We start from the raw sequence: 27,445 nt of genomic DNA on the forward strand, positions 1-27,445 counted from the left end.
CAAACAAACAGGTGAGTGTCGTGTTGACTTTTGATTCATATTTAAGGAATATCCTGTGTATATATATATATACTGTGTATATAACAGGAGTTAATGTGGTGTTTTTGCAGCAGAGTTGAATCTGAAGGACATGGACCTGCGTCTGACACTCCTGTTGATCTACGTCTGCAGCCTCGGAGTTTCTGTAAAAACAAACACGTTCAGACTTCACTGGTTTTTATCGATGCTGCTTTTATAAACGCTGTGTCTTTTTTTTACTCCTGAACTCACAGAATGCTGAGGTGGCTGAAAATGGCTCCATCCCCACGGTGCCTCTGATCCCACTGATGCCCAGTCAACCCACAGAGGTCAGAGGTCAAAGAGCCAGTGTTTGTTTGAGTCACAGCAGAAACGATACGAGCAAATATTGTCTCTGAAAAACAGTTGTCGATGCTCTTGTTTCACTGAGGACTTTTGTTGTGCTTCGTTATCATCGGGACAAAGACGCACACTTTATGTGAAGTCTCCGGAATTTTAAAAATAAGTGTCTGCGTCAACGGAGCCTTCACATGTTTGAAGATCAACAAACATGATGCTCTGTGAATGTTACGCTCCAGATAATCTTCTAAAACCTTCTGCTCAGAGAACATTTTTGAGTTCTTCTGTGATAACATCAGAGAACATGATGTTTCTGCTCAGTTAATAAACTGTTTGTCTTCATGTTTGTGAAAAACACTTCCTTCCTGTGGACGGACCATGAGATCTGACCATGAGATCTCTCTGGTTTTGTTGATCACAGCAGGTTTCTTGTATGAAACCTCCTGAGGACTCAATGTTGACGCTTTCAGGAGATTCAGTGGTGTTAATGTACCAAGGACTAGCTAGGTCAGTAGGAGACTAGGAAAGTTGGTAGCTAGGTCGATGACTAGGAGGGTTGGTAGCTAGGTCGATGACTAGGAGCTTGTTAGGCAGATGGGTGGCTAGGTAGGTAGTTGACAAGGTACAGTATAGGTGGCTAGGTCGGCAAGTTAGTGGCTAGGTAGATAAGTGAATATATAAGTGACTTGTGAGGTAGGTAGGTGGCTAGGAGGGTTGGTAGCTAGGTCAGTGGCTAGTTATCTAGGTGGTTAACTACATAAGTTGCTCGGTTGGTAGTTGGGTAGGTAGGTGGCTAGATCGGTGACTAGGTAGGCAGGTGACAAAATACAGTAGGTAGGTGGCTAGCTAGGGAAGTTACTGGGTAGGTAGGTAGGTGATTTGATAAGTAGCTTGGTAGTAGGTAGCTGGGTGGCTAGGAAGGTTGGTAGCTAGGTCGATGACTAGTTAGGTAGGTAGTTGGGTGACTAGATAAGTAGCTTGGTAGGTAGATTGGTGGCTAGGAGGGTTGGTAGCTAGGTCGATGACTAGTTAGGTAGGTAGGTGACTAGATAAGTAGCTTGGTAGGTAGGTAGCTGGGTGGCTAGGAAGGTTGGTAGCTAGGTCGATGACTAGTTAGGTAGGTAGTTGGGTGACTAGATAAGTAGCTTGGTAGGTAGATTGGTGGCTAGGAGGGTTGGTAGCTAGGTCGATGACTAGTTAGGTAGGTAGGTGACTAGATAAGTAGCTTGGTAGGTAGGTAGCTGGGTGGCTAGGAAGGTTGGTAGCTAGGTCGGTGGGTATGTAGGTAGGTCGGGAGTTAGGTGACTAGATAAGTAGCTTGGTAGGTAGATAGGTGGCTAGGAGGGTTGGTAGCTAGGTCGGTGGGTATGTAGGTAGGTCGGGAGTTAGGTGACTAGATAAGTAGCTTGGTAGGTAGATAGGTGGCTAGGAGGGTTGGTAGCTAGGTCGATAGGTAGGTAGGTAGGTAGGTGACTAGATAAGTAGCTAGGAGGGTTGGTAGCTAGGTCGATGACTAGGTAGGTAAGTAGGTAGATGGGTGACTAGATAAGTAGCTTGGTAGGTAGGTAGGTAGGTAGGTAGCTGTCTAGATAAGTAGCTTGGTAGGTAGGTAGGTGGCTAGGAGAGTTGGTAGCTAGGTCGATGACTAGTTAGGTAGGTAGTTGGGTGACTAGATAAGTAGCTTGGTAGGTAGGTAGGTGGCTAGGAGGGTTGGTAGCTAGGTCGATGACTAGTTAGGTAGGTAGTTAGGTGACTAGATAAGTAGCTTTGTAGGTAGGTGGCTAGGAAGGTTGGTTGCTAGGTTAAGGACTAGGTAGGTAGGTAGAGAGGTGGCTAGTTAGATAGGTAGGTGCTAGGAGGGTTGATAGCTAGGTCGATGACTGGTTAGGTAGGTAGGTAGGTAGGTAGTTAGGTGACTAGATAAGAAGCTTGGTAGGTAGGTAGGTGGCTAGGAGGGTTGGTAACTAGGTCGATGACTAGTTAGGTAGGTAGGTAGGTAGGTAGTTAGGTGACTAGATAAGTAGCTTAGTAGGTAGGTGGCTAGGAAGGTTGGTTGCTAGGTTAATGACTAGGTAGGTAGGTAGGTAGGGAGGTGGCTAGGAGGGTTGATAGCTAGGTCGATGACTGGTTAGGTAGGTGACTACATAAGTAGATTGGTAGGTATGTAGATGGCGAGGAATGTTGGTATCTAGGTTGATGACGAGTTAGTTAGTTAGGTCGGTGACCAGATAAGTAGTTTGATAGGTAGGTCAGTGACTAGGTGGATAGTTGACAAGGTACAGTAGGTCGGTGACTTGGTGCACTCTGATCAACTCTTTGTAATGTCGTTATTCGTTGTAACAACAATAATCCTTTATTTATCCTTTATTAAACTATCGTCTCATTTCTGCGTTGACAGAAAGCAGAGAATGTAAGTACAGTACCACCAGAAGTTGCAGTCGCCACAGAGACGCCTGTAACAGTGAGTCCTACTGAGGAGTCGTCATCAGAAGAAGAGGAAGGCTGCATGTCCATCGGCCGAAGCCCAGAGTCCAGGGCGGCCATGGCCACGGCCATCCAGAAACTGGGTCTGCAGCTGCTGCAGAACCTGGAGACGACGCCTCAGGATCCAAACATCATCATCTCTCCTCTCAGCATCTCACTGGCTCTCTCTCAGCTGGTCCTTGGTACTCACTTTAACACTCACATATTGGTACATTCCGCAGCTCGTTGTGGTTTCTTCTGGCCCGGAGACCATCGGCCGTGTCTCTGTGAACAGGTGCGGTGAACGAGACGGAGGAGCTGCTCATGCATCATCTCCACGGACACACTCTGCCCTGTTACCATCAGTCTCTGAGGAACGTCATGGTCGGCCTCAGGAACAACGACCTGAAAATCGCCACCAGGATCTTCCTGCGTCAAGGTCAGTGTCCAGAAGAACGCCGGCTTTTATTACGTTCTACATTTATTCCAGCTGGTTTAACGTTTAAAGTATTTATATGAAATCACAACATACAGTATCTCAATCATCACTATAATGTAGTTTACCATCTAGTGGTCAACATGTAGAACTGCAAGGGTCAATATATAGTATACAACATTGGTTCTCAAAGTGCGGCCCGGGGGCCAATGGAGGCCCCGCAATGAATTACAGTTGATAGTTTTAATCCAGGAGCTACTAAACTTGTTAAATGTTTATTGGACATTACTGGATACAGACCAATAAGTGTAAACAAAAATACTGGGTATTTACCTGGTTTCTATATGTAAATTTGTCAATTTTTAAGGGTTTTCTAATCATCCAATAGCGTTCTAACGCCATTAGCAAACACAATGTACCATTAGAACACTGGGAATGGGCCTCTATACAGGCAAAACCAGACGTTTGCACCTAGAATAGTCGTTTACCACATTAACAATGTACACTTATATGAAATAAGAGTTCCAAAAGTGTTCTTCTACAAAGGCTGAGGTTCTACCTGGAACTATTTGGTTTTCAACCAAAAAGGGTTCTCCTATGAGGATAAGCTGAAGAACCTTATATGGTTCTACTTAGCACTTTTATTTCTAAGTATATACTAAGCTTGTTAAATGTTTATTGGACATTACTGGATACAGAACAATAAGTGTAAACAAAAATACTGGGTATTTACCTGGTTTCTATATGGTGAATTTTAGTGTATTATTGTGTTATAAGCTGGTAATAAGCAGGTAGCTACAGCCCCCAATTACTAGCTATTTACCCAGTAAATATATATTGTAACAGAAATGTGTTACTTGGTATTAACCTGTAATTAGAAGGTAAGAACAATGGCCAAAATACTGGGTAATTACCCAATAAACTATTAAGCATTATTATATTAATGCTTAAATTACATTATATTAACGCTTATATAACTTAACGCTAAACTGTAGAACTGCAATCTGGTCATTAAAATTATTACAAATGGGATTTATTTCTTTTTTTTTTCTTTGGCGGCCCTCAGTCCAATGTTGGGTTCCTAAATTGGCCTCAGGTATCAACACTTTGAGAACCCCTGGTATATAGGATGTATGTTCCTGGTGTTAAAATCCATATTGACGGATTTGATGGACGACAAATATGACTTTTCCCACATTATCGCGATCTGACTTCATCTTCAATGTCTCTGTATTTACTATAAACCATCGAGGATCGAGATTCCGCTCGAGACGCTGAAGACGTTCTGATGTTTTTCAGGCTTTCATCCGAAGGAACTGTTCCTGAACGAATCCCGGAGGTTGTACGACTCGGAGCCGTCTGTGCTGGAGAGCGTGGAGCAGATCAACCAGTGGGTGGAGAACGCCACGCAAGGAAAGATGACCGACTTCCTGTCGTCGTTGCCGCCGAACCTGCTCATCATGCTCATCAACGCCGTCCACTTCAAAGGTCACTCCGTTGTTTTTGTGGTCATCATTTCAGCCATTTTGTTCCTACAGTACAGCCAGTTTGTGTTTATCACACAAACAAAGAAGATCCTGAACTCACTCGGGGAAGGGGGGGATGCAATCTGCAGTCTCACCACTAGATGTCACTATATGCATAAATATTGTGTTTTGCTGGGAACGTTCATTTCCCAAATGTCCCGTTGAAAGTAGCGAGCGTTGTTGATTAAAATGGCTCTTCCTGTTTGGCCGTTGTTTGGTCCACAGGTGAATGGAAAGCTCGCTTTGACCCTCGTTTCACCACCAGAGGCGTTTTCTACCTGGACGACAGTCGCATGGTGGACGTGGACGTGATGGAAGACGCCAAACATCCTCTGAGTTTATTTTTTCACAGTGAACTGGAAGCTCAGGTGAAATATTAAAAATGAGGGCGTTTCTACGGCAGCCTGGACGGACAAAACAGTCACAGTCTATTTTAAAAGCTGAAACTTACGACTTCTTGTTGTACCTACCTACCAATGCGTTTGCTAACATTTGCTAACTGATGTAGCAACGTTAGAAATCGACTGACATTGCTAACTGATGTTGCTATGTGAGCAACAGACTGTTCCTAACATTTGCTAACTGATGTAGCTACGTAGTATTTTTTACTGACATTGCTAATAATTGCTAACTGATGTTGCTATGTTAGCAACAGACTGTGTTCCTAACATTTGCTAACTGATGTAGCTACGTTAGAAATCAACTGACATTGCTAATAATTGCTAACTGATGTTGCTATGTTAGCAATAGACTGTATTGCTAACATTTGCTAACTGATGTTGCCGTGTTAGCTATCAACTGGTATTGCAAACAATTGCTAACTGTTGTTGCTATGTTAGCAATAGACTGTATTGCTAAGATTTGCTAACTGATGCTGCCGTGTTAGCTATCAACTGGTATTGCAAACAATTGCTAGCTGATGTTGCTATGTTAGCAACAGACTGTATTGCTAACATTTGCTAACTGATGCAGCTACGTTAGAAATCAATTAACATTGCTAACAATTTCTAACTGATGTTGCTATGTTAGCAACAGACTGTATTGCTATCATTTGCGAACTGATGTAGCTATGTTAGAAATCAACTGACATTGCTAACAATTTCTAACTGATGTTGCTAGGTTAGCAACAGACTGTATTGCTAACATTTGCTAACTGATGTTGCCGTGTTAGCTATCAACTGGTATTGGAAACAATTGCTAACTGATGTTGCTATGTTAGCAATAGACTGTGTTCCTAACATTTGCTAACTGATGTAGCTACGTTAAAAAATTAACTGACATTGCTAATAATTGCTAACTGATGTTGCTATGTTAGCAATAGACTGTATTGCTAACATTTGCTAACTGATGTTGCCGTGTTAGCTATCAACTGGTATTGCAAACAATTGCTAACTGATGTTGCTATGTTAGCAACAGACTGTATTGCTAACATTTGATAACTGATGCAGCTACGTTAGAAATCAATTGACATTGCTAACAATTTCTAACTGATGTTGCTATGTTAGCAACAGACTGTATTGCAAACAATTGCTAACTGATGTTGCTATGTTAGCAATTGACTGCTAATACTAGTGTATGAATTCTGTCTCTTGATTTAGCTGCGGCCCAAATGTTTCGTCATAAATCCTGTAAAAATTTACAATAACGTGCATTTTCGTGTGAATGACTTGTGTTTCTTTGTTCCGCCTGCAGGTGGCGAGGTTCCCGTTCAAAAAGGGCATGAGTCTGCTGGTGGTCATGCCGCTGTCCAGTCAAGTCAAAGTGTCCTCACTTTATTCCAAAGTCAACATCTCTGATCTTTACCATCGTCTTCCTAAAGAAAGAGCCGTTCAAGTCAAAGTCCCCAAATTTAAACTGGACTACGCTCAAGATTTACAGGACGTTTTCACCAAGATGGGTAAACGTTTGGATCGATGCGCCGATATTTAAGGCTGTAATTAGTTTGTTTTACTAAAGAATATTTAGGCTCCGTCAGGGAGAACTATCAGACCTGTCTGAGGGAGCCTTTGAGTCTATGCAGCAGCAGAGCAGAGGTATTTGTAGATAGTAGAGGTTGTGATATCAGTATTTGTAGCTAATAAAAGGTTGTGATATCGGTATTTTTAGATACTAGAGGTTGTGGTATCGGTATTTGTAGCAAATAAAAGGTTGTGATATCGGTATTTGTAGATACTAGAGATTGTGATATTGGTATTTTTACATACTATAGGTTGTGATATCAGTATTTTTTAGATAAAGGTTGTGATAGTATTTTTTAGATACAAGAGAATGTGATATAGTACAGTATATATAGAAACCAAAGCTTTTGATATCGGTATTTTTAGAAACTAAAGCTTGTGATATCGGTATTTGTAAATACTATAGGTTGTGATATTGGTATTTTTAGATACAAGAGGTGGTGATATTAGTATTTTTAGAAACTAAAGATTGTATTATCTGTATTTGTAGATACTAAATATTGTGATATCGGTATTTGTAGATACTGAAGGTTGTGATATTGGTATTTTTAGATACAAGAGGTTGTGATATCGGTATTTTTAGAAACTTAAGGTTGTGATATCGGTATTTGTAGATACTAAAGATTGTGATACCGGTATTTTTAGATACTAAAGGTTGTGATATCGGTATTTGTAGATATTAAAGGTTGTGATATCGGTATTTTCAGATACAAGAGGTTGTGATATCGGTATTTTTAGATACAAGAGGTTGTGATATCGGTATTTTTATATACTGAAGGTTGTGATATCGGTATTTTTAGAAACTAAAGGTTGGGATATCGGTATTTTTTAGATGCAAGAGGTTGTGATATCGGTATTTGTAGATACTAAAGGTTGTGATATCGGTATTTTTAGAAACTTAAGGTTGTGATATCGGTATTTGTAGATACTAAAGGTTGTGATATCGGTATTTGTAGAAACTAAAGGTTGTGATATCGGTATTTGTGGATACTAAAGATTGTGATATCGGTATTTTTAGAAACTAAAGGTTGTGATATCGGTATTTGTGGATACTAAAGATTGTGATATCGGTATTTTTAGAAACTAAAGGTTGTGATATCGGTATTTTTAGAAACTAAAGGTTGTGATATCAGTATTTTTAGATACAAGAGGTTGTGATATTGGTATTTTTTAGAAACTTAAGGTTGTGATATCGGTATTTGTAGATACTAAAGATTGTGATATCGGTATTTTTAGAAACTAAAGGTTGTGATATCGGTATTTTAGATACTAAAGGTTGTTATATCGGTATTCGTGGATACTTAAGATTGTGATATCGGTATTTTTAGAAACTAAAGGTTGTGATATCGGTATTTGTAGATACTAAAGGTCGTGATATCGGTATTTTTAGATACAAGAGGTTGTGATATCGGTATTTTCAGATACTGAAGGTTGTGATATCGGTATTGTCAGATAATGAAGATTGTGATATTGGTATTTGTAGATACTGAAGCTTGTAATATCGGTACTGCTATGTGATATCGGTGGATGCTGTAGTTCATGGGTGATATTGGTAACCCTGAGTCTTTGCTTCCTCCTCTGCTCCAGGTATGGGACAACTCTTCTCTAACCCAAACTTGGCAGATATGGCAGACGGCCCCCTGCTGGTCTCCAGCGTGAAGCACAAGTCCAGCATGGAGATAAACGAGGAGGGCGCCGAGGCGTCCGCCGCCACCACCGTGGTCATCTCGCGCGCGTCCAGCCCCGTCTTCCACCTGACCCGCCCCTTCCTCTTCGCGCTCGTGGACGACATGACGGAAGTGCCGATCTTCATGGGCGTCATCAACAACCCCAGCCCCGACGCCCCCGTCCTGCGGAAAGGAGACGACGGCGGCAAAGATCACGTGGTTTTCCCCTTCGACAAGAATTCCGAGGCCTCGCTCGGCGGGCCGCCCAAGTAGGGAGCGATGATCCGATAATCTGAGGAACATCAGACCTTTATTCAGTGTCACTTAGCTGGAATCAAAGTCTGCGTGGAGACGTGTGCTTCTTTATTCTTCATTTATGACTTTATTTCATGACAGAACAAACGTACAGAAGTTTTTTGCCCTTTAAAAGTCCTGATGAAAATCATTAGCATTTCCCTGCATTAGCTGGAACGCCCTCGTCACAATATTAAAAAGAAACGGTTTCAATCCGCCTGTTTATGCTCATTTCTGTTGGTGTAATTACACGATAACATTTACATAAATAACATTTGATCGTTTGATGTCGCAGCGTCGTTGTGTGTGTGTGAGTGTAGTTGACTTTTAAATAACGTCGCGATGGAATAAACAATAAAGGTTTTAATTTTAACCATCGAGAAATAAAAACAAGATTTTGACAACACGCATTGTGTTTATTATGTTGTGTTTGGAAAAAGAAATCACTTCATAAAGATTTCTTTTACTTTTCTTAATGTTCCAAAGTCGATGCAAAGTTTGTGATTAAAAAGTAATAAAACAAAACTCAGCTGTTTAAAAAGTGCACGGTGAAAAGAAGAGGCGTTACAAGTACATATGTTATTTTGATCTGGTTTTCCGACATTGTTTTTGTTTATCTGAGTTGACAAGTTCCTGCATAATGAAGTCACCAACCTTTGTTTTTATATAGTTAGTTTGTAGTTTAATATATTAAAGTACAAAATATACGTTTTCCCCATCAACATATTATCCAAAATCACTATATTCAGACTTAAACTGACAAACACACACTGTATCTGTGTCTATTCCCACATTAGTGATGTATACATATATGTATGTATGTATACATATATAATTATAATTCTTTGCGTCCTGTATCATAATTTAAAATGAACAATTTTGTTTATTTTGACATTCTTTGAAAATGATAGTCGTATTTAAGCAGTGCTTACCACAAAGTGTGTGTTGCTGCCCTCTGGTGGGCTGTATGGAATTGCAGGTGAACTACAGAGAACATTTATTTTACCTATTTAAAAAAACATATCTCATTTGTTTCTGTGGAAACAGGTTTAAATTACATATTTATTAAATATTTATTTACATTTTAAATGTATAATTTTAATTATCTATGTTGTTTTCTTATATAATAATAGTCTATTATATAAACAAACACTCGGTGGTGTCTCTGCTGTTTCCAAAATCGTCACAGTTATGTTAGTCAATGTTGACATTATATCTTTATATCATATATCATAAAATGTGTTTTTAATCCTTTAAAATGATTCGTAAACATCAGTGGCTTTGAACGCACCATGTCACATTTCGCAATAACATCACAAACATACAGGTTTTTTATCTTGTAATTTACCGTAAATGTCTCATAATCGTGCTGCGGCATCAAACTTCACATTTCCCAGTGGCCTTAAACGCACCATGTCGTATATATCGCTGTAAAATATGACAAAGAATCCACTTCCTTTATTATTATGATATACTTGATGTCCTACATTATAATTTTAAACCTTTACTCTTAATTAATAAATTGTGTTTTTGATCCTTTAAAAATGATTACTAATCATCGTGATTTAGTATGAGAAGCCGAATATCCCGGTGGCTTTGAACGCACCATGTCACATTTCGCAATAACATCACACAAATCCACGTCCCTTATTATTATGACGTAATTAATGTCTTATATTATATATAAAATGTGACGTCATTTATGAAATGTGTTTTTTTAATCTTGTAATTTACCGTGAATGTCTCATAATCGTGCTGCGGCATCAAATATCACATTTCCCAGTGGCCTTGAACGCATCTTACAATTCTCGCTTCCCTGTCGTGACGTCACGCGAGGGTTGGCCCTGAGTGCCACGCGGCTGGTCTCGGGTCAGTTTGACAGTTTCGAGCGCTACTGAGATCCGCTTACATTTCCACTGAACCGCTGACGTCAGATCTGTGAGCGGAAGCGGAAATGGAGCGGCCCTAAACGTCATTTGGCGCGTTTGTGTCCGAGCCGTTGGCGCCACTGACGCAGTTCACAGAGAGAGAAAAGAAGCGTTCGGAAGAAAGACGAGATTTTCTGCTTTTCTGCTCAGAAAAGTCCGGTTTTTGTCGCAAATTTGTCGGTTTATTTCTCTCCGCGGTCATGACGAAGCTCTCTGAAGGCGCCATTGAGGTGAGAAAACAACGTTTAAAACGAAAATCTGATTTTAAAACTGAAAAACAAGAACATTAAAGACAGCGAAGTCATTTGTTTACACGCGAATTCTTCTGTTTTTGGTACAAAACGTGAAAAAGGAGCTCGTTTGTTGAACGTTAGTGTCTAGAATTATTGACATATTTTAACTTTTATTAGGTTTTCATGTAAATATTGTTTCTTTCTGTAAGTTTTCATTGAATCTGTTTGAAATAAAAATGACATCTGGAGAAGAATCATGTAAATTATGAATCTTTATGTTGAATAAATGTTTGTTTTTCTTTGTGTATGTGTGTGTGTGTGTGTAGACTCTGGCTAATGGAGTCCCCACCGCTGAGCCTGTGCTTCAGTTATTGGTGAGTAAATTATTTTAAAAATTAAAGTATTTCTTTACTAACCTGGATGTTTCTTGTCTATTATATAAATCAATTATTTATATATATATATATATATTATATAAATTATTTCTTGTCAAAATTAATTTCTATTGATTAATGTTTTTCCAACTGTCTTTAATTCACTTGTAGATTTAAAAACATGTACATTTTCACTTTAAGCGACAAACACAAGACCAATTTTTTTTTACAGTTTATGCGTTTTTCTTCTCAGGAACTTGATAAATGTTGATAAAAGTTATTAGAAATTATTTAATTTGTTCAATGTATTAAATAAATCATATTAAAAATGTAAGTGTTTCATCGCTAACCTGGATGTTTACTACAAATATATAAATGTCATGTTTTTCACTGTCTTTGATTCACTTGTAGATTTAAAAACATGTACATTTTCACTTTAAGCGACAAAAACAAGACCAGTTTTTTTTTTACAGTTTATGCATTTTTCTTCTCAGAAACTTGATAAATGTTGATAAAAGTCACTAAAACATTTTAGTTCATTCATTGTTTTTATTGACACACAGATTAGACACAGTTATTCAGTAATGCTTCAGTTTTTGGTGAGTAAATGTATTAAAAAGTATCGTGTTTCATCGCTAACGTGGATGTTTAGTACAAATATGTAAATGTAATCTTGTAGATTTAAAAAAAGAAGTGAATCTTAGCTTTAAGATGCAAAAATAATAAGATCAATAATTCGAGGTATAAAGAAATGTGTTTTTTTTAAATAATCTGCATTGTCAGAAACATGATTAAAAGTCACTAAAACTTTATTTTATATATCTATCTATCTATATATGTATATGTATGTGTATATATATGTATATCCCAGGAGTCAAATGTAGCCATTAAATGTTAAAAACAGGTTTTGTTGTTGTGACGAATCACCATCAAATTGTCAATAATCTTGACACCGGAGCGAAGGAAATTCATAACGACGACTTCAGGAAACAACAACAACTCTGTTGTATTTGTGACGTCATTTTGAATCACGACCAAAGTGAAGAATTTGTTTTATTCTTTTAAAAAGAAAAACAATCATATTATTTATTGTGAATCATTTCCTTTGTTTCCAGAACATCCGCAGGATCGAGGGAGGCAGTGGTCCAGCTCGCTACAGAGTGATGATGAGCGACGGACTGAACACTCTGTCCTGTAAGTCGTGTTATTGTTTCACATTTGTTTAAATAATACATGTTACAGTTGTTAAAGATACACACCTACACTAATGTAACGTGAGAAAAGTACGTATTTATTTGTACAATTTCAATTAAAGTTTGAGGTTTTTCATTGATTTCCTAAAGAAAAAAAACTTAAAGACTGAGAATTCTCTTTTTCAGGCTTTTTGAATAATTACAAAACATAAACACACTCTATGAACATACAGAAGAGGAACAAACTATTAAAGAATACGATATAATCTATAATCTAATCTGCAGTATGAAGAGAAAATGCAGCAGGTCCTGGAGGCAAAAGCAATTACAAAGAAACAATAAAAGCAATCCGATGAAATATATTGAATATACAATAATAAGCAGAAGTTAAAGCTCAATAAAGGAAAAATCTATTCTGCGCTGACTCAGTGAAAAGAGATTCAGGAGATGAATGAGTTTGAGTTTGTTTTCTGGTTCTTCTTCTGTGGAGTAAACGCTGAAAGTGTCATAAAACTAATGTTATTTAACATCATATCATCTTTTTATTATCCATAAATACATGTTAAATGAAGGACTGTTCAAACACCACATCTATGTCATAGCTTTTATTATATTTTATGAACAGAAACTGTAAAATGATCTTTAATCTTTAATTCTCTCACAATTTATCACAAAACTTATTCAAAATTTCACTTGAAACTTAACGTTTTTGTCCAGAATCACCGTCTGAGAATGTGTCGTTTTCACCGCGATGACGACGCGATTTCAGTTTTCAGATCAGTTTTGTTTGGTTCAGAAATAGATTTGTTTCTAATCTCAGTCCATAATCTCCATGTGTGTGTCTGTGTGTGTCTGTGTATGTCTGTGTGTGTCTGTGTGTGTGTGTGTGTCTGTGTGTGTGTGGGTGTGTGTGTGTGTGTGTGTGTGTGTGTGTCTGTGTTTGCAGCGTTCATGTTGTCCACGCAGCTCAACACTCTGGCAGAGGAGAACGTCCTCGTCCCAAACTGTGTCTGTGTCCTCAAGAGACACGTGACCAACATCTTAAAGGACGGCAGGTACGTGACGTGGCCACCAGGTGTCCTCTTCTTCTCTGCCGAACGCTCACAGTGAGCGTACTGTAACCGTGACGGAGAAACAGGGTGACGGTGACAGTGACAGTATAACAGTAACTGTAATAGTGTAACAGTAACAGAGAAACAGTGTAATGTGACAGTGTAACATAACGGTAACAGAGTGACAGTGTAATGTTAACAGTAACGGAGTAACAGTGTAACGGTGACAGTATAACAGAGTAGCTGTAAAGGTGTAACGTGACAGTGTAACAGAGTAACTGTGTAACAGTAACAGAGTGACAGTGTAATGAAACAGTAACGGAGTAACAGCAACAGTGTGACAGTGTAACAGATTAACTGTAACATTGTAACAGAATAACTGTGTAACGGTAACAGAGTGACAGTGTAATGAAAACGGTAACGGAGTAGCAGCAACAGTGTGACAGTAAGGGAGTGACAGTGTGATGGTGACAGTATAACAGAGTAACTGTAACGGTGCAACATAACTGTAACGGTGTAACGTAACAGTGTAACAGAGTAACTGTGTAACGGTGTAACGGTAACAGAGTGACAGTGTAACAGTAACGGAGTAACAGTGTAACAGAATAACAGAGTAACATAACAGTGACAGTGTAACAAAAACAGTAACGGTGTAACAGTAACAGTGTTTCCTCTCTGCCGTTGACGTGCGCTCACAGACGCGTGGTCATCGTCGTGGAGATTAAAGTTGTCGAATCTCCTGAAGAAGTCGGAGGAAAGATCGGAGACCCGACTCCTTACACTGAGGGTGAGGATTCACCACATGACGTCCACATGACTCCATCATTCTTTAGTTAGTAGCAGAGATGGAGGATGAAGATGACGATGATGATGATGACGATAATATTAATAATCTGAATTCTTCTTTCAGGTCAGACTCGAGCTCCAGTGTCGGCTCCGCCTCCTGAGACTCGTCCTCCTCTGCAGCAACAGAACAGAAATGAAAGCGAGTCAAACTCAAAAGGTTTTTAATACGACTGTCGTATACTTTACTTTACTTTTTTAAAGCTGTTATTTCACGGTGACGAAATCTTTGGAATTCACTTTTTTTAATCTTCATTGTTTTTACACAAAATTCAATGAGCAAGTAAATTACCACTAGATGGCAGCATTTCTTTGTAGTTTTCTCATCCAATCAATCAATCAATCAATCCACTTTATTTATAAAGCACGAGTTTAAACAAACAAACTGTTTCCAAAGTGCTGCACAATAGGTAAAACAGAGATAAAAAGAAAAACAGATATATTAACTCAAACTGTCAGTGATTTACATCACACACAGCGTCGCGGAGTCTTCTTTTTTTAAACTTTGGCCACTTAATCATCAACTAATCTCATCATTTTTTTATTTACGATATAAAATACATTGTATGTGATTTTTCAGACACCTAAAGGTGAATATTTCCTGGTTTCTTTGCTCCCGCTCATCATGTCCAGTGTTTGAACTCATCGTTTAATCTGGAAAATAATCCGCAATCGTTAGTTCCACAAAAGCGATATATAGAACACAAATGTAAAATGTAAAAATGTTGATCGTTGTTTGTCAAACCTGGAAACGATGACGTTCTCAAATGATTTCCTCGTTTTTATGGAGCAAAGAAACCAGAAAATATTGTTCTCCTGAGGAAGAAGCTCCACTTCTTACTCCGTCAGATCTTCGCGTTTGCTCGACTGACGTCGTACGTTTACTTTTAAGTCGCGGCGTCGCTGAAACTTTGCTCATGAAGTGAGATCATGAGCAATAATCACTGTTGCGATCCTCAGAAAATTGGATTTCTCTAATCCCTGGCTGAATTATGCACACACACACACACACACACACACACACACACACACACCTCCTTCCTTCCATCACTCGCTCTTCACGGATCATGTGTTTTCTTCTGGCTTCATGTTTTCCAGCCGTGAACAGAGGTTTGAGCAAAGACTTTGGGAAGAAGGCGACATCTGCCATGCCCAGCACTCCAGGGGGGGGGTCCAAGGTGGTGCCCATCGCCAGCCTTAACCCCTACCAGTCCAAGTGAGTGTGTGTGTGTGTGTGTGTGTGTCTGTGTCTGTGTCTGTCTGTGTGTGTGTCTATGTCTGTCCGAGACTGTCCGTCACATCTTAAAACACAAACAAAACACTTTTTTTTAATTTCACAAAACACCATAAAGTTTTCACAGACTCCTGATCTTTAACTGAGTCTAAATCTGCTGCATTTATATTTAAAATGTATTTTTTTATTATTATTATTTCATGTCCTAATGTCTAACATTGATGTATGTTGATGTTTCATCTGATACTTGAATTTCCTGTGAGATTAAATGAATTATCCGTCTAATACAATTTAGTAATCCGTCGTCTACATGTAGCCGTCTGTTAACGATAGCTAGCTAATAATTTAGCCAACTATCTGTTGGAAGCTAACTCACCATCTATCTGTCCAAGCTAGTTGGCCAACTGAACATCTTTTTGTCTAAGCTAGTTGGCTAACTTGCCTTCATCCATGCTAGCTTTCTAACTCGACATCTATCTGTCGAAACTAGCTTCAATTTGTTATCTAGCGATCGGTCTAAGCTAGTTAGATAACACGACATATATTCGTCCACGCTAGATAGCTAACTTGACATGTTTTTGTTCAAGCTAACTAGTTAATTCTCCTCCTAATTTTCAGCTTATCTGTCCAGGCTAACAGCATCTTTTTGTCTAAGCTAGTTGGCTAACTTGCCATCTATCATACATGCTAGCCATCTAACTTGACAGTATTCTGATTGTGATTGTGATCTATCTGCCCATGCTAGTTAGCTAACTTAACATATTTTTGTCTAAGATGGTTAGTCAACTCGACATCTATCTGTCGAAACTAGCTTCAATTTGTTATCTAGCTATCTTTCTAAGCTAGTTAGATAACTGGACATCTATTCGTCCACGCTAGATGGCCAACTCGACATCTTAATGTTCAAGCTAACTAGTTAATTCTCTTCCCTCTATCTAAGCTAGCAAGCTAATTTTCAGTTCATCTGTCCAGGCTAACGCAACATCTTTTTGCCTACGCTATTTAGCCAACTTGCCATCTATCATCTATGCTAGCCATTTAACTCGACAGTATTCTGATTAAGATTGTGATCTATCTGCCCATGCTAGTTAGCTAACTTAACATATTTTTGTCTAAGCTAGTTAGTCAACTCGACATCTATCTGTCGAAACTAGCTTCAATTTTTTATCTAGCTATCTGTCTAAGCTAGTTAGATAACTCGACATCTATTCGTCCACGCTAGATGGCAAACTCAACATCTTTTTGGTCAAGCTAACTAGTTAATTCTCTAATCTCCGTCTAAGCTAGCAAGCTAATTTTCAGTTTATCTGTCCAGGCTAACTCAACATCTTTTTGCCTACGCTATTTAGCTAACTTGCCATCTATCATCCATGCTAGCCATCTAAATCGACAGTATTCTGATTATGATCTATCTGCCCATGATAGTTAGCTAACTTAACATCTTTTTGTATAAGCTAGTTAGTCAACTCGACATCCATCTGTCGAAGCTAGCTACTATTTGTTATCTAGCTATCTGTCTAAGTTGGCTAGATAACTCGACATCTATCCGTCCACGCTAGATAGCTAACTTGACATCTTTTTGTCTCAACTAGCTAGTTGATTCCTTTCTCTCAGTCTAAGCTAGCAATCTAATTTTCAGTTTATCTGTCTTGGCTAATTCACCATTTATCTGCTTAAGCTCACCAGCTAACTAGCTTCCATTCATTCATTTGTCCATCTCTCTAAGCTAGTTTGCTAATTTACCCTTTATCTGTTCTGTCTACATCCATTTATTGACTGATTTATTGATTACAGATTTATTGGAGTGAATGAGTTAAAGATGATTTCTAACAACAGGCAGAAAATGAGAGTTCTTATTTAATCCATGAATCATTGTTGTAAATAATTAACACGTTTACATTAATTGTAACCCCATATATTTATATTTATGTTTATGAAGATGAACGAAGTTCACGGTTGACTTCCTCCTCAGAGCTGCTCTTTGGCAGGTTATTAATAAGATTGTTGAATGTGTGAATAAACCGCGGTGTCTTCTGGGTCCATGAAAATGGAGCAACAGTGACGTGAACAAGTGTTGATGTTCTTCTTCTGCTTCTGTCAGGTGGACCGTCCGCGCTCGCATCACCAACAAGAGCGGCATCCGAACGTGGAGCAACTCCCGCGGCGACGGAAAACTCTTCTCCATGGAGATCGTGGACGAGAGCGTGAGTCACCGCCTTCATTTGCATAACATGCAAATGAACTACACAAGACTTTCCAAGACTTTTTTACCCAGGGACACACACACACACACACACACACACACACACACACACACACACACACACACACACACACACACACACACACACACACACACACGTGTGACCCAAATTCACAAAATGAAGCCATGAAAGGAGAGAATCTGTGTTAAAAAATAGGACGTTAACTGTCGTTTCTGTATCACTTTATTATTTTTAATTGGTAAACACGATGATTTTCTACAGATAAATGGGTCAAAACTCAACTCTGTACCCGCGTTACTCAACAACTCTTACATAAAAGCACAGAATGTCCTTAAACCTGACTTTCTAAATGCTTTATCTTATGACAGGGTGAAATCCGAGTGACTGGCTTTAACCAAGAGGTGGACAAGTTCTTCACCCTGGTGGAAGTTGGAAAGGTAAGATCGTCGGTACATTTATGTGACATAAGAAAACATTGAGGTTATTGTGTTTTTTTTTTATTGAGACTTAAAAAACATGTTAATCAACTTAATTTTGGACTAAAGGTGGGAGTTACTGTACATATAGTGTTGCAAAGAAACTCCTGGTGAATTTCCAGAGAGAATTAACTGGAGATTTTGCATAATTTTGAAGAAACTGTTTCAGATTAAAATATAAACATGTATGTTATTTCATAAGCAGATGATGTCTGCAAACAAAACATGACGCAGATTAAAGGTGCATTATGTAATAAATCGTAAAATCCTCCTAATATGTCACAGAGACTCAGGAATAATGTTCATAACAAACTGAACTCACCAACAACAACAATACAGACAAAATATTTGCATAAAAAAAGAAAACATTTTGGCGACTGCAAATCATGTTTTGGCGTCATGTGGCGCCACCTACCACCGTCTACCAATCATTCCAGTCAGTAGAGTCTCAGCTGCAGAGCAACCACGGGTTGCCAGTTACGTCAAAAAACCAAACCTAAAAGACCTCGGTATTTTGAATTTGAATGTAGTAACCGTTTTTGGCCACATTCTTACATATGGCACCTTTAATTTGTGTATAAACGTAGAGCTGATTAATTAATTAATTAACCGATTATTAATCGATTACTAAATTAATCGTCAACTGTTTTGATAAGTTGAGATAGTTTAAGCTTTTTTTAGTGATGAAAACAAAGATTTTTGACTGTTTTAGCTTCTTAAATGTGAATATTTTCATTGTTTCTTTGCTCCACATAAACAAAGAAATCATTAAAACTGAATCATTTTGATGTTGACATTCTAGAACATCGTCATTTCCAGGTTTGACAAACACTGATCAACAGTTTTGAACATTTTCTGACATTTTATGGACCAAACCATTACTCGATTAATCAAGTAAATAATTGACGGATTACGAAAATAATCGTTAGTTGCACCTCTGTAGATCGATATACTATCTATTCATGATTGCAGTAAGTCGTGTCTGTGATTCAGGAAAAACATTGATATTCGACTGTATTCGCATCAAATCTTATTGTTTTGCACAATAGTTTATTTACAAACTATATTTAAGTTCACAACTTTCAATTTTTAACTTTATTCCCATCAAACTTTTCCATTTCTCAGCCCTTACTTGGACAAACAGAAGGATCTTGTAGTAGAAAACAATAAGAGTGTGTTGTATCCACAGCTGTCAGAAGTGTTGTGTTAAACCACAGAGACTGAATGAGTCATCAGGCTTCACTCAGCAGCTTGTGATCGTCTGCCAGCGTTTGTCGATTCCGCTCTGACGTCGTCGGCGTTGGCTCAGGCGAAGTTTTCCGCCTCCTGATCTGCGATTAACGCTAACGCGTTTTTTCCTGCCGCAGGTCTACTACATCTCCAAGGGCTCGCTGAAGATCGCCAACAAACAGTACACGTCGGTGAAGAACGACTACGAGATGACGCTGAACGGAGAGACCACGGTCATCCCCTGTGAGGACGACTGTGACGTTCCCATGGTGCAGTGCGACTTTGTTCCCATCGCCGACCTGGAGAGCCGAGACAAAGACGCCATCATCGGTGAGCCGACGTTTGTGATTGGAGGTTTAGCGTAGAGTTGAAACTAATGATTATTATTATTATTATATTAAGAGATTTGCAATATTTTGAACGGATCCTTGTTCAGGGCGATGCCGACTATTATGATGGAAAAAAACGCGTCATTCCGAGATACTTTTTGTTTTTGAGAAGAAAGTCAGCTCACTGTCAAAGTGCATCATTTCCTGAATTTCAAAAATTCATTAAAATTATTCCTTAAGAGGTTTTCAAATATTTTCAACGGATCCTTGTTCAGGGCGATGCCGACTATTTTGATGGTCAATTTCAAGTCATTCCGAGATACTTTTTGTTTTTAAAAAGAAAGTCAGCTCACTGTCAAAGTGCATCAGGGCAAATGGATCATTTCCTGATTTTCAAAAAATCATTAAAATTATTCCTTAAGAGGTTTGCAAATATTTTCAATGGATCCTTGTTCAGGGAGATGACGACTATTATGATGGTAAATTTCAAGTCATTCCGAGATACTTTTTTTTTTTTTTTTCAGAATTTCAAAAATTCATTAAAATTAGTTTTGATGCCAACTGAAGAATATGCGACTTTTCTACCAGACACAAGAAGAGAAACAAGAAAGATAATATTCCAGGACATTTTCCTCTAAATTACCTTGTGTTTTCCATGTTTTATGGAGCAAAGAAACCACAAAACATTCACATTGCAGAAGCTGAAAAATCTCTTTAAACAGCAACACAGAAACCCATGAATAGAATTTCAATATAGTTGCAGCTTAATTCAGTCATCGATTGACTGTTTCCTGTAGTGTGATTGTTCAGTGAAGTCATAAATACGGTTGAAATAATGAGCGATGTTGGGTTGATGTCGCCGTCTCACCTTTTTACAAACGTTTCACCCTCCACGTTTGTTGTGTTTAATTGCGTTAAGTCGACGGCGTGTGATTGATTAAACGCGTTTGTAGGAACAATTAAAGGCCACTTTCACGCCGTCTCTGCTGCGTTACAGATGCCAGCGGCTGCTGCTGCTGCTGCTGCTGCTGCTGCTGCTGCTGCTGCTGCTGCTGCGGCGCAGGCCGCTGACCTGTATGAAGTGTATGAATTACTCATTTCCCCAGAGGCGTTTTGTGCCCGAAACCACGGAACCTGGATGTGACCTGTGGGCGTAAACACCGCAATTATTATTTATGGCATGTACACACGGAGCAGCCGCAACGCGAAAGATACCAGTAACGGATCATTGTGTGTGTGTGTGTGTGTGTGAGAGCCTCGAAAAGAGTTCGTTCTGAGTCTTTAGCTTATTTTTTCCTTGACCTCGTCGTTAAAAACATCGCGAAGTCGTCTGCGAACGGAGCGACTCTTGACTGTGTGTCTCGTTTTTTTGTCGCTACAGATGTGATCGGAGTGTGTAAGAGCGTGGACGACATGACGCGCCTCACGACGAAGGCCAACAAAGAGGTGTCCAAGAGGACGCTCAGCCTGATGGACATGTCCGGGAAGGTGGTGTCCGTCACGCTGTGGGGAGAGGAAGTGAGTTTTCCATTATTTTCATCATCTATTCCATTGGTTCTCAAAGTGCGGCCTGGGCGCCAATGGCGGCCCGCAGAAACATTTCTGTCGGCCCCGCAGTGAATTACAGTTGATGGTTTTAATCCAGGAGCGACTAAGCTTGTTAAATGTTTATTGGACATTACTGGATACAGACCAATAAGTGTAAACAAAAATACTGGGTATTTACCTGGTTTCTATATGGTGAATTTTAGTGTATTATTGTGTTATAAGCTGGTAATAAGCAGGTAGCTACAGCCCCCAATTACTAGCTATTTACCCAGTAAATATATGGTAACAGAAATGTGTTACTTGGTATTAACCTGTAATTAGAAGGTAAGAACAATGGACAAAATACTGGGTAATTACCCAGTAAATTATAAAGCTTTATTATATTAACGCTTAAATTACATTATGTTAACGCTTATATTACTTAACGCTAAACTGTAGAACTGCAATCTGGTCATTAAAATGATTACAAATGGGATTTATTTCTGTTTTTTCCCTTGGGTTCCTAAATTGGCCTCAGGTATCAGAACTTTGAGAACCCCTGATCTATTCATCTGTCAATCATTTACTTGATTTATTTATGATTTGTTTGGTCCATAAAATGTAAACAAAATGTCAGTTTTAAAGATTTCTTTGTTAAAATATTCACATTCCACTCAAATAAAACTCATTTTCTGGCTGTAAAAGCTTAATCTCTTGTATATTCTAACACGGAACCTGATAAAACAAGAGGAAACGACGTACTCTTGTACAACATATTAACATACCTTTTGTTTCTGCTTCCCTGTGCAGGCGGAGAAGTTTGACGGCGCGGGTCAGCCCATCTTGGCCATTAAAGGGGCGAAGCTGTCGGACTTTGGAGGCCGATCTCTGTCGGCGTCCTTCAGCAGCACGATGATGATCAACCCCGACATCCCTGAGGCTCATAAGCTGAGAGGCTGGTGAGTCAAAGTGCCTCAGGTCGGGTCTCGCCCGTCACGCTTTGGTTTAAAGTCGAAAGATATTATTTTAAAAACCTTTTAAAGTGAAAAGTTCACGTTTGAGCTGGAATGACCCGCGTGCTGCAGTCTCATAGGACTTTTGAAGTCGTGCTTGTTAGGATCCAGCAGAGGGCGCCGGTAAGGTTTTCGACGATATATTGTGCGACCGTGATTGTTCGTAATGACTGCTAATTGTGCTAACTGAGCTGACGGACTTCATTAAAGATGCAGTGTAATAATTAGATGTATAACAAGTAATTAACTAGCTAGCATAGACAAAAAGATGCCGAGATGGCTATCTAGCATGGTCGGATAGATGTCGCTATGTAGCTAGCTTAGACAGAAAGCAAATAACAAATTGACGCTAGCTTCGAAAGATAGATGTCGAGTTGACTAACTAGCTTGGACAAAAGATGTTAAGTTAGCTAACTAGCATGGGCAGATGGATCACAATCGTAATCAGAATACTGTCGAGTTAAATGGCTAGCATGGATGATAGACGGCAAGTTAGCTTAATAGCGTAGGCAAAAAGATGTTGAGTTAGCCTGGACAGATAAACTGAGAATTAGCTTGCTAGCTTAGACGGAGAGAAGAGAATTAACTAGTTAGCTTGAACAAAAAGATGTCGAGTTAGCTATCTCGCGTGGACGAATAGATATCGAGTTATCTAACGAGCTTAGACAGATAGCTAGATAACAAATCGAAGCTAGTTTCGACAGATAGATGTCGAGTTGACTAACTAGCTACTAGCTAACTACTAAGTTAGCTAACTAGCATGGGCATTATGTTATTATTGTATTTTTACTATTTTACAACAGGACAGTGAACGCAGCGTTTCGGGTTCAGACTAGAGCTGCAACTCATGATTATTTTAATTAGCAATTAGGGCTGATTAATAATCATCTCTTCAGTTGTAGAGTTAAAAAAATAATAATAATAATTTAAAGCGGTTTTCTGTGATTTTTTTTCAACTTCTTAAATGAATATTTTCTGGTTTCTTTGCTCCATAAAACAAAGAAATACTCGACACTGAATTATTTTCTTGACTATTTGAGTAATCGTTGATTGATAATGTCCTCAAATGTCAAAAATTCTGATTCAGTTTGAATTTCTTTGTTTTTATGGAGCAGAGAAAGCAGAAAACGTTCAGATTTAAGAAGCTGAAAAATCACAGAAACTGGTTCATAAACTCACTGACGGTGTTTTTACAGCAGGTTAAAGAAAAGAGAGAGAGAAAACACTGGCGTGTGTTTTAACATTTTAATTCCTTGTTTATTTTTTATTCCTGACAAACTTCACTTCACTCTTACTTCACTTCAACTGCTGAAAGTGAAACTCGAAGGATTTAAACGGATCATTTCCCTCAGTTGTGAGAGTGCATGCTCTGACTCCTATTATCAAGATTAGCCTTTTCCCCCATTAGCCACTGTGTGTGTGTGTGTGTGTGTGTGTGTGTGTGTGTGTGTGTGTGTGTGTGTGTGTGTGTGAGAGACTTCCCTGAAGCATTACATATAAATGGAAATTATACTTGAATGTGTGGAAATGTGTGTTTTCTCCTTTAATCGCGTTTGCAGATTAAATGAAATCCAGACTCATTTCTGTGATTATATTTAATTTAGCTCTTTCTTTTTTTTAAACATGGTGCCGTGTGTGTATGTGTGCGTTTGTGCAGTGTGTGTATGTGTGCGTTCAGTGTGTGTGTGTGTGTGTTCAGTGTGTGTGTGTGTTCAGTGTGTACCTATAAAGTATATTAAACATGTCTAATCCATGTTTTTATTCAGTATAAATCAGCTGCTGTATCCGTGTGTGTTCAAATATCTTTGTGTGGTTTTGTTAACAGTAGTTAGTAGTAGTAGTTTGACTCGGTAAACAAGTAAACAAACACCAGCAGGGACTTGTGTGTTCAACTCCACTGCACTAGGTGGTGATATTTCCCCAGTCAGCTTGTTGGTATGAGGCGTTTACGGTTCGACCCGTTACTTTCTACCGTCCGTTAACTTCAAAATATTACGTCTCAGTCCAGAAAAACACTGGTCTAATCCTCTTCCTTCATGTTTTCTTGTGTTTATCTGCTGATTCTATTATTTCCGGGTCAAAGGTCAAGGACAGGAACTGTGGACCATGCGCACAGCGACTGAAACTAGTTGACGTAACCTAATTCAATTTAAATACAGTTTTACTCAAACTAGCATGTTTAAAAGTCCAGTTTTAGTCAGACTAAAATAATGATTTAAAGTTTTTCTTGTGCTGTGTGGTTACTTTGTATCTTTTACTACTTTTCTTCGTTACGTTAATCTGAATATTTAACTAAATAATGAGCGTTCTCCCTTTGGCAAAAATGAAGAAAATAACACGTTCATCCACATCATTTAAGTCATTTGATCAGGGAGTGAATAAAATAAGTCAATATTCAGATGAAAAGTAAAGTTTTTAGTGACTTTGGAACATTAAGCATGATTTTGTTATCATATGTTATTACTTTTTGATTGTTTCTTTATTATATTCAGGTTGATATAGAAATATTTATATAATATCCGCTGGGGCCGAACCATTTTGAATAAATATCTAATTGCGACGCAAATTGTGATTGCGATATGAGAGGGAATTAAAGCATGACATTTACGAGGTTCCTTGAATCTTCAACATTCTGTAGATTAGGGCTGAAAGATTTTTTAACCAATATCTAATTGTGATTATTTTGGACAGAAATTGCGACGGCAGTGTGAGAGAGAATGGTCCTTTTTAGATAATTTATTTCCATTTGGATAACGTATTTAAAACGATTACTGTGTGATATTTGTGCAGATCTGTGAGGAAACAAAGATGTTCTTCAGCCTGTGCTTTCTAAAGTGGTCATTTTGGCTTTAGGAAATATATCATTAGGCCATATTGTGATTTTGTTCAGCGCTCTTGTAATACTTGGCTGATTTATGAAAACAAGATTCTTTTCTGAATCCTCACCGTCGTCGTCCGTGTGTTCGTCTCGTTTTCGTGGTCCTTGATCGTTCTTTCTGCTTCTCAGCGCTTTCTTTTATTAAACAGCCGACGACTGTCCTTTAACGTCACGCTAATTAATTTCACGTTGATGAAAACGGCCTTAATTTCCCCCCGAAATGAGCCTGAAGCAGGAGACGCTAATGATGCTGCTCCTCGGGTTAATCTGGGCTCAGTTCTTTATTCTCTGAGAGATGACGTGATGCCGTTTTTATTCAACTATAAATCTGCAGGAGCTCGAATATAAAAATAAAAATAAAAAAACATCCCATCTGCTTGTGTCCATCAGCCTGCGCTGAAGCATTTGTCCATTAGGTGGCGACAGCACACTGCCTCTTCTCTTACTGTCGGGCAGGACAGTGACTTTTGTGTCGAGTCATGTTTGTTGTTGTTGCCGTCGCTCTCAGACGCTCACGCTTAATTCATGCTGTCACATGACTATGGCGTCCATTTTCTCTGCTTCATCATGACTCTGAGTGTTTTCTCAGCAGCAAGTGATTGATGACTGAATTAACTATCAACTATTTTTCAGTCTTAGACACAAGTTCCATCCAGATTTCTTCAGTCCATTTATATTTGAAAAAATATAATAATATTAATACACAAAAGGGTCAACATTACAATAAGAATAAAAATAACAAGTGATTCTCACAACCACATAATGGAAAATAACAATCGACAGATTCATTGATGATAAAAAAAAATAATGCTTATGGAACCTGATTCAGGAACAATCAATCTAGTTTTATTTTGTTTATTTTGAAGAAAAATGTTAAAGATCCTGAAACGTGACAATTTGTTGCGTTCAGTGTCATAAAAGTGTGTGAAAAACTTTTTGTGTATTTTTATAAGATAAAATGTGCAATAAAATAAGACGAAAACAAGAATTGGGACTAAATACTTTTTATTTATTTACATAACTGACGTTTGTTTGCACTAATTAGGGCTGCGACGATCGGTTTGGGTGTTTCTTTTGATAATTAAAACCAGTATCCAATTTTTTTTGGAAAACTGACTGCCAAATAATGAGCTATTCTAGACATCCACCATCAGATTTACCTGCAAAATAATGATCTATTCTAGACATCCACCATCAGATTTACCTGCAAAATAATGAGCTATTCTAGACATCCACCATCAGATTTACCTGCAAAATAATGATCTATTCTAGACATCCACCATCAGATTTACCTGCAAAATAATGAGCTATTCTAGACATCCACCATCAGATTTACGGCCAAATAATGATCTATTCTAGACATCCATCATCAGATTTACTGCCAAATAATGAGCTATTCTAGATGTCCACCATCAGATTTACGGCCAAATAATGATCTATTCTAGACACCCAACATCAGATTTACTGCCAAATAATGAGCTATTCTAGAGTATATTATTTAATAACTAAATCAAGTTTCTGTGACGTTTCAGCTTCTTAAATGTGAATATTTTCTGGTTTCTTTGCTCCATAAAAACAAAGAAATCATTAAAACTGAATCATTTTTAGTTTGTGGACAAAATCGAGACATTTGACATCATCATTTCAAAGGTTTGACAAACACTGATCAATATTTTCTGACATTTTATGACTTAGCCATTAATCAGCATTTGTTGCAGCCTGAGGAGAAATAATGAACTTTGCAAGTTTTCATTATGTTTTCTATGGGAATTAATTAATCCTAATAATAACGTCTTCATATTTGCATGTTTTTATCCTTGTATTGGTTTATGGAGTCGTGCATGTTACTCTGTGAATTCTGACTTTGAGAACGACTGCAAATGAAATGAGAAAAACTGCAGTTACATATTTGTTCCTGTCAGATTTTGTCAGGATTGAACACTCTGACGTTCCCACTCTTTAAAAAAGTGCCTTCATTCGTCTCTCCTGTTGAATCTGTGATAGTAAAACGTCCTCTGTGATAAATCTGGATTGATTCGTCAGAATATTATTATTTTTATTTTTTTTCCTGCCAACCTTCTTCTAACCGGGTACAAGTACGATTACAGCGGGTGTCGGAGCAGGTGCACCGGTGAGGAATCTGGTGTCGCGCTGAAGAATTGCTCACATTTGTCAGTGGGAATGTGGAGCTCGCTCCCACTCTTAAACC

General features: G+C 38.4%; 2 protein-coding genes across 2 annotated transcripts in view; both read left to right on the forward strand.

Annotated features, from left to right (window-relative positions):
- Positions 1-130: 130 nt before the first annotated feature.
- On the forward strand, positions 131-8,680 carry serpinf2b (serpin peptidase inhibitor, clade F (alpha-2 antiplasmin, pigment epithelium derived factor), member 2b; the record flags this gene model as incomplete). Its single annotated transcript, XM_083886386.1, has 8 exons — positions 131-184; positions 273-347; positions 2,756-3,023; positions 3,116-3,259; positions 4,556-4,744; positions 5,008-5,150; positions 6,475-6,679; positions 8,328-8,680. 8 exons carry the CDS (start codon positions 131-133, stop codon positions 8,678-8,680), a joined length of 1,431 nt encoding a protein of 476 aa, XP_083742512.1.
- A 2,149-nt stretch (positions 8,681-10,829) lies between these two features.
- rpa1 (replication protein A1) overlaps positions 10,830-27,445 on the forward strand; it is a gene marked incomplete at both ends in the record, with an annotated part of 30,068 nt that continues 13,452 nt past the window's right edge. Inside the window, 11 exons of the mRNA XM_083886387.1 lie at positions 10,830-10,859; positions 12,352-12,430; positions 13,376-13,484; positions 14,180-14,268; positions 14,392-14,484; positions 15,423-15,540; positions 17,660-17,762; positions 18,152-18,220; positions 19,627-19,819; positions 21,200-21,336; positions 22,156-22,304. Of these exons, the coding sequence (XP_083742513.1) occupies positions 10,830-10,859; positions 12,352-12,430; positions 13,376-13,484; positions 14,180-14,268; positions 14,392-14,484; positions 15,423-15,540; positions 17,660-17,762; positions 18,152-18,220; positions 19,627-19,819; positions 21,200-21,336; positions 22,156-22,304 (1,169 nt within the window). The remainder of the gene's footprint in view (positions 10,860-12,351; positions 12,431-13,375; positions 13,485-14,179; positions 14,269-14,391; positions 14,485-15,422; positions 15,541-17,659; positions 17,763-18,151; positions 18,221-19,626; positions 19,820-21,199; positions 21,337-22,155; positions 22,305-27,445) is intronic.

This window comes from Microchirus variegatus, assembly GCF_963457635.1.
Source record: "Microchirus variegatus genome assembly, chromosome: 3".
NCBI lineage: Eukaryota > Metazoa > Chordata > Actinopteri > Pleuronectiformes > Soleidae > Microchirus > Microchirus variegatus.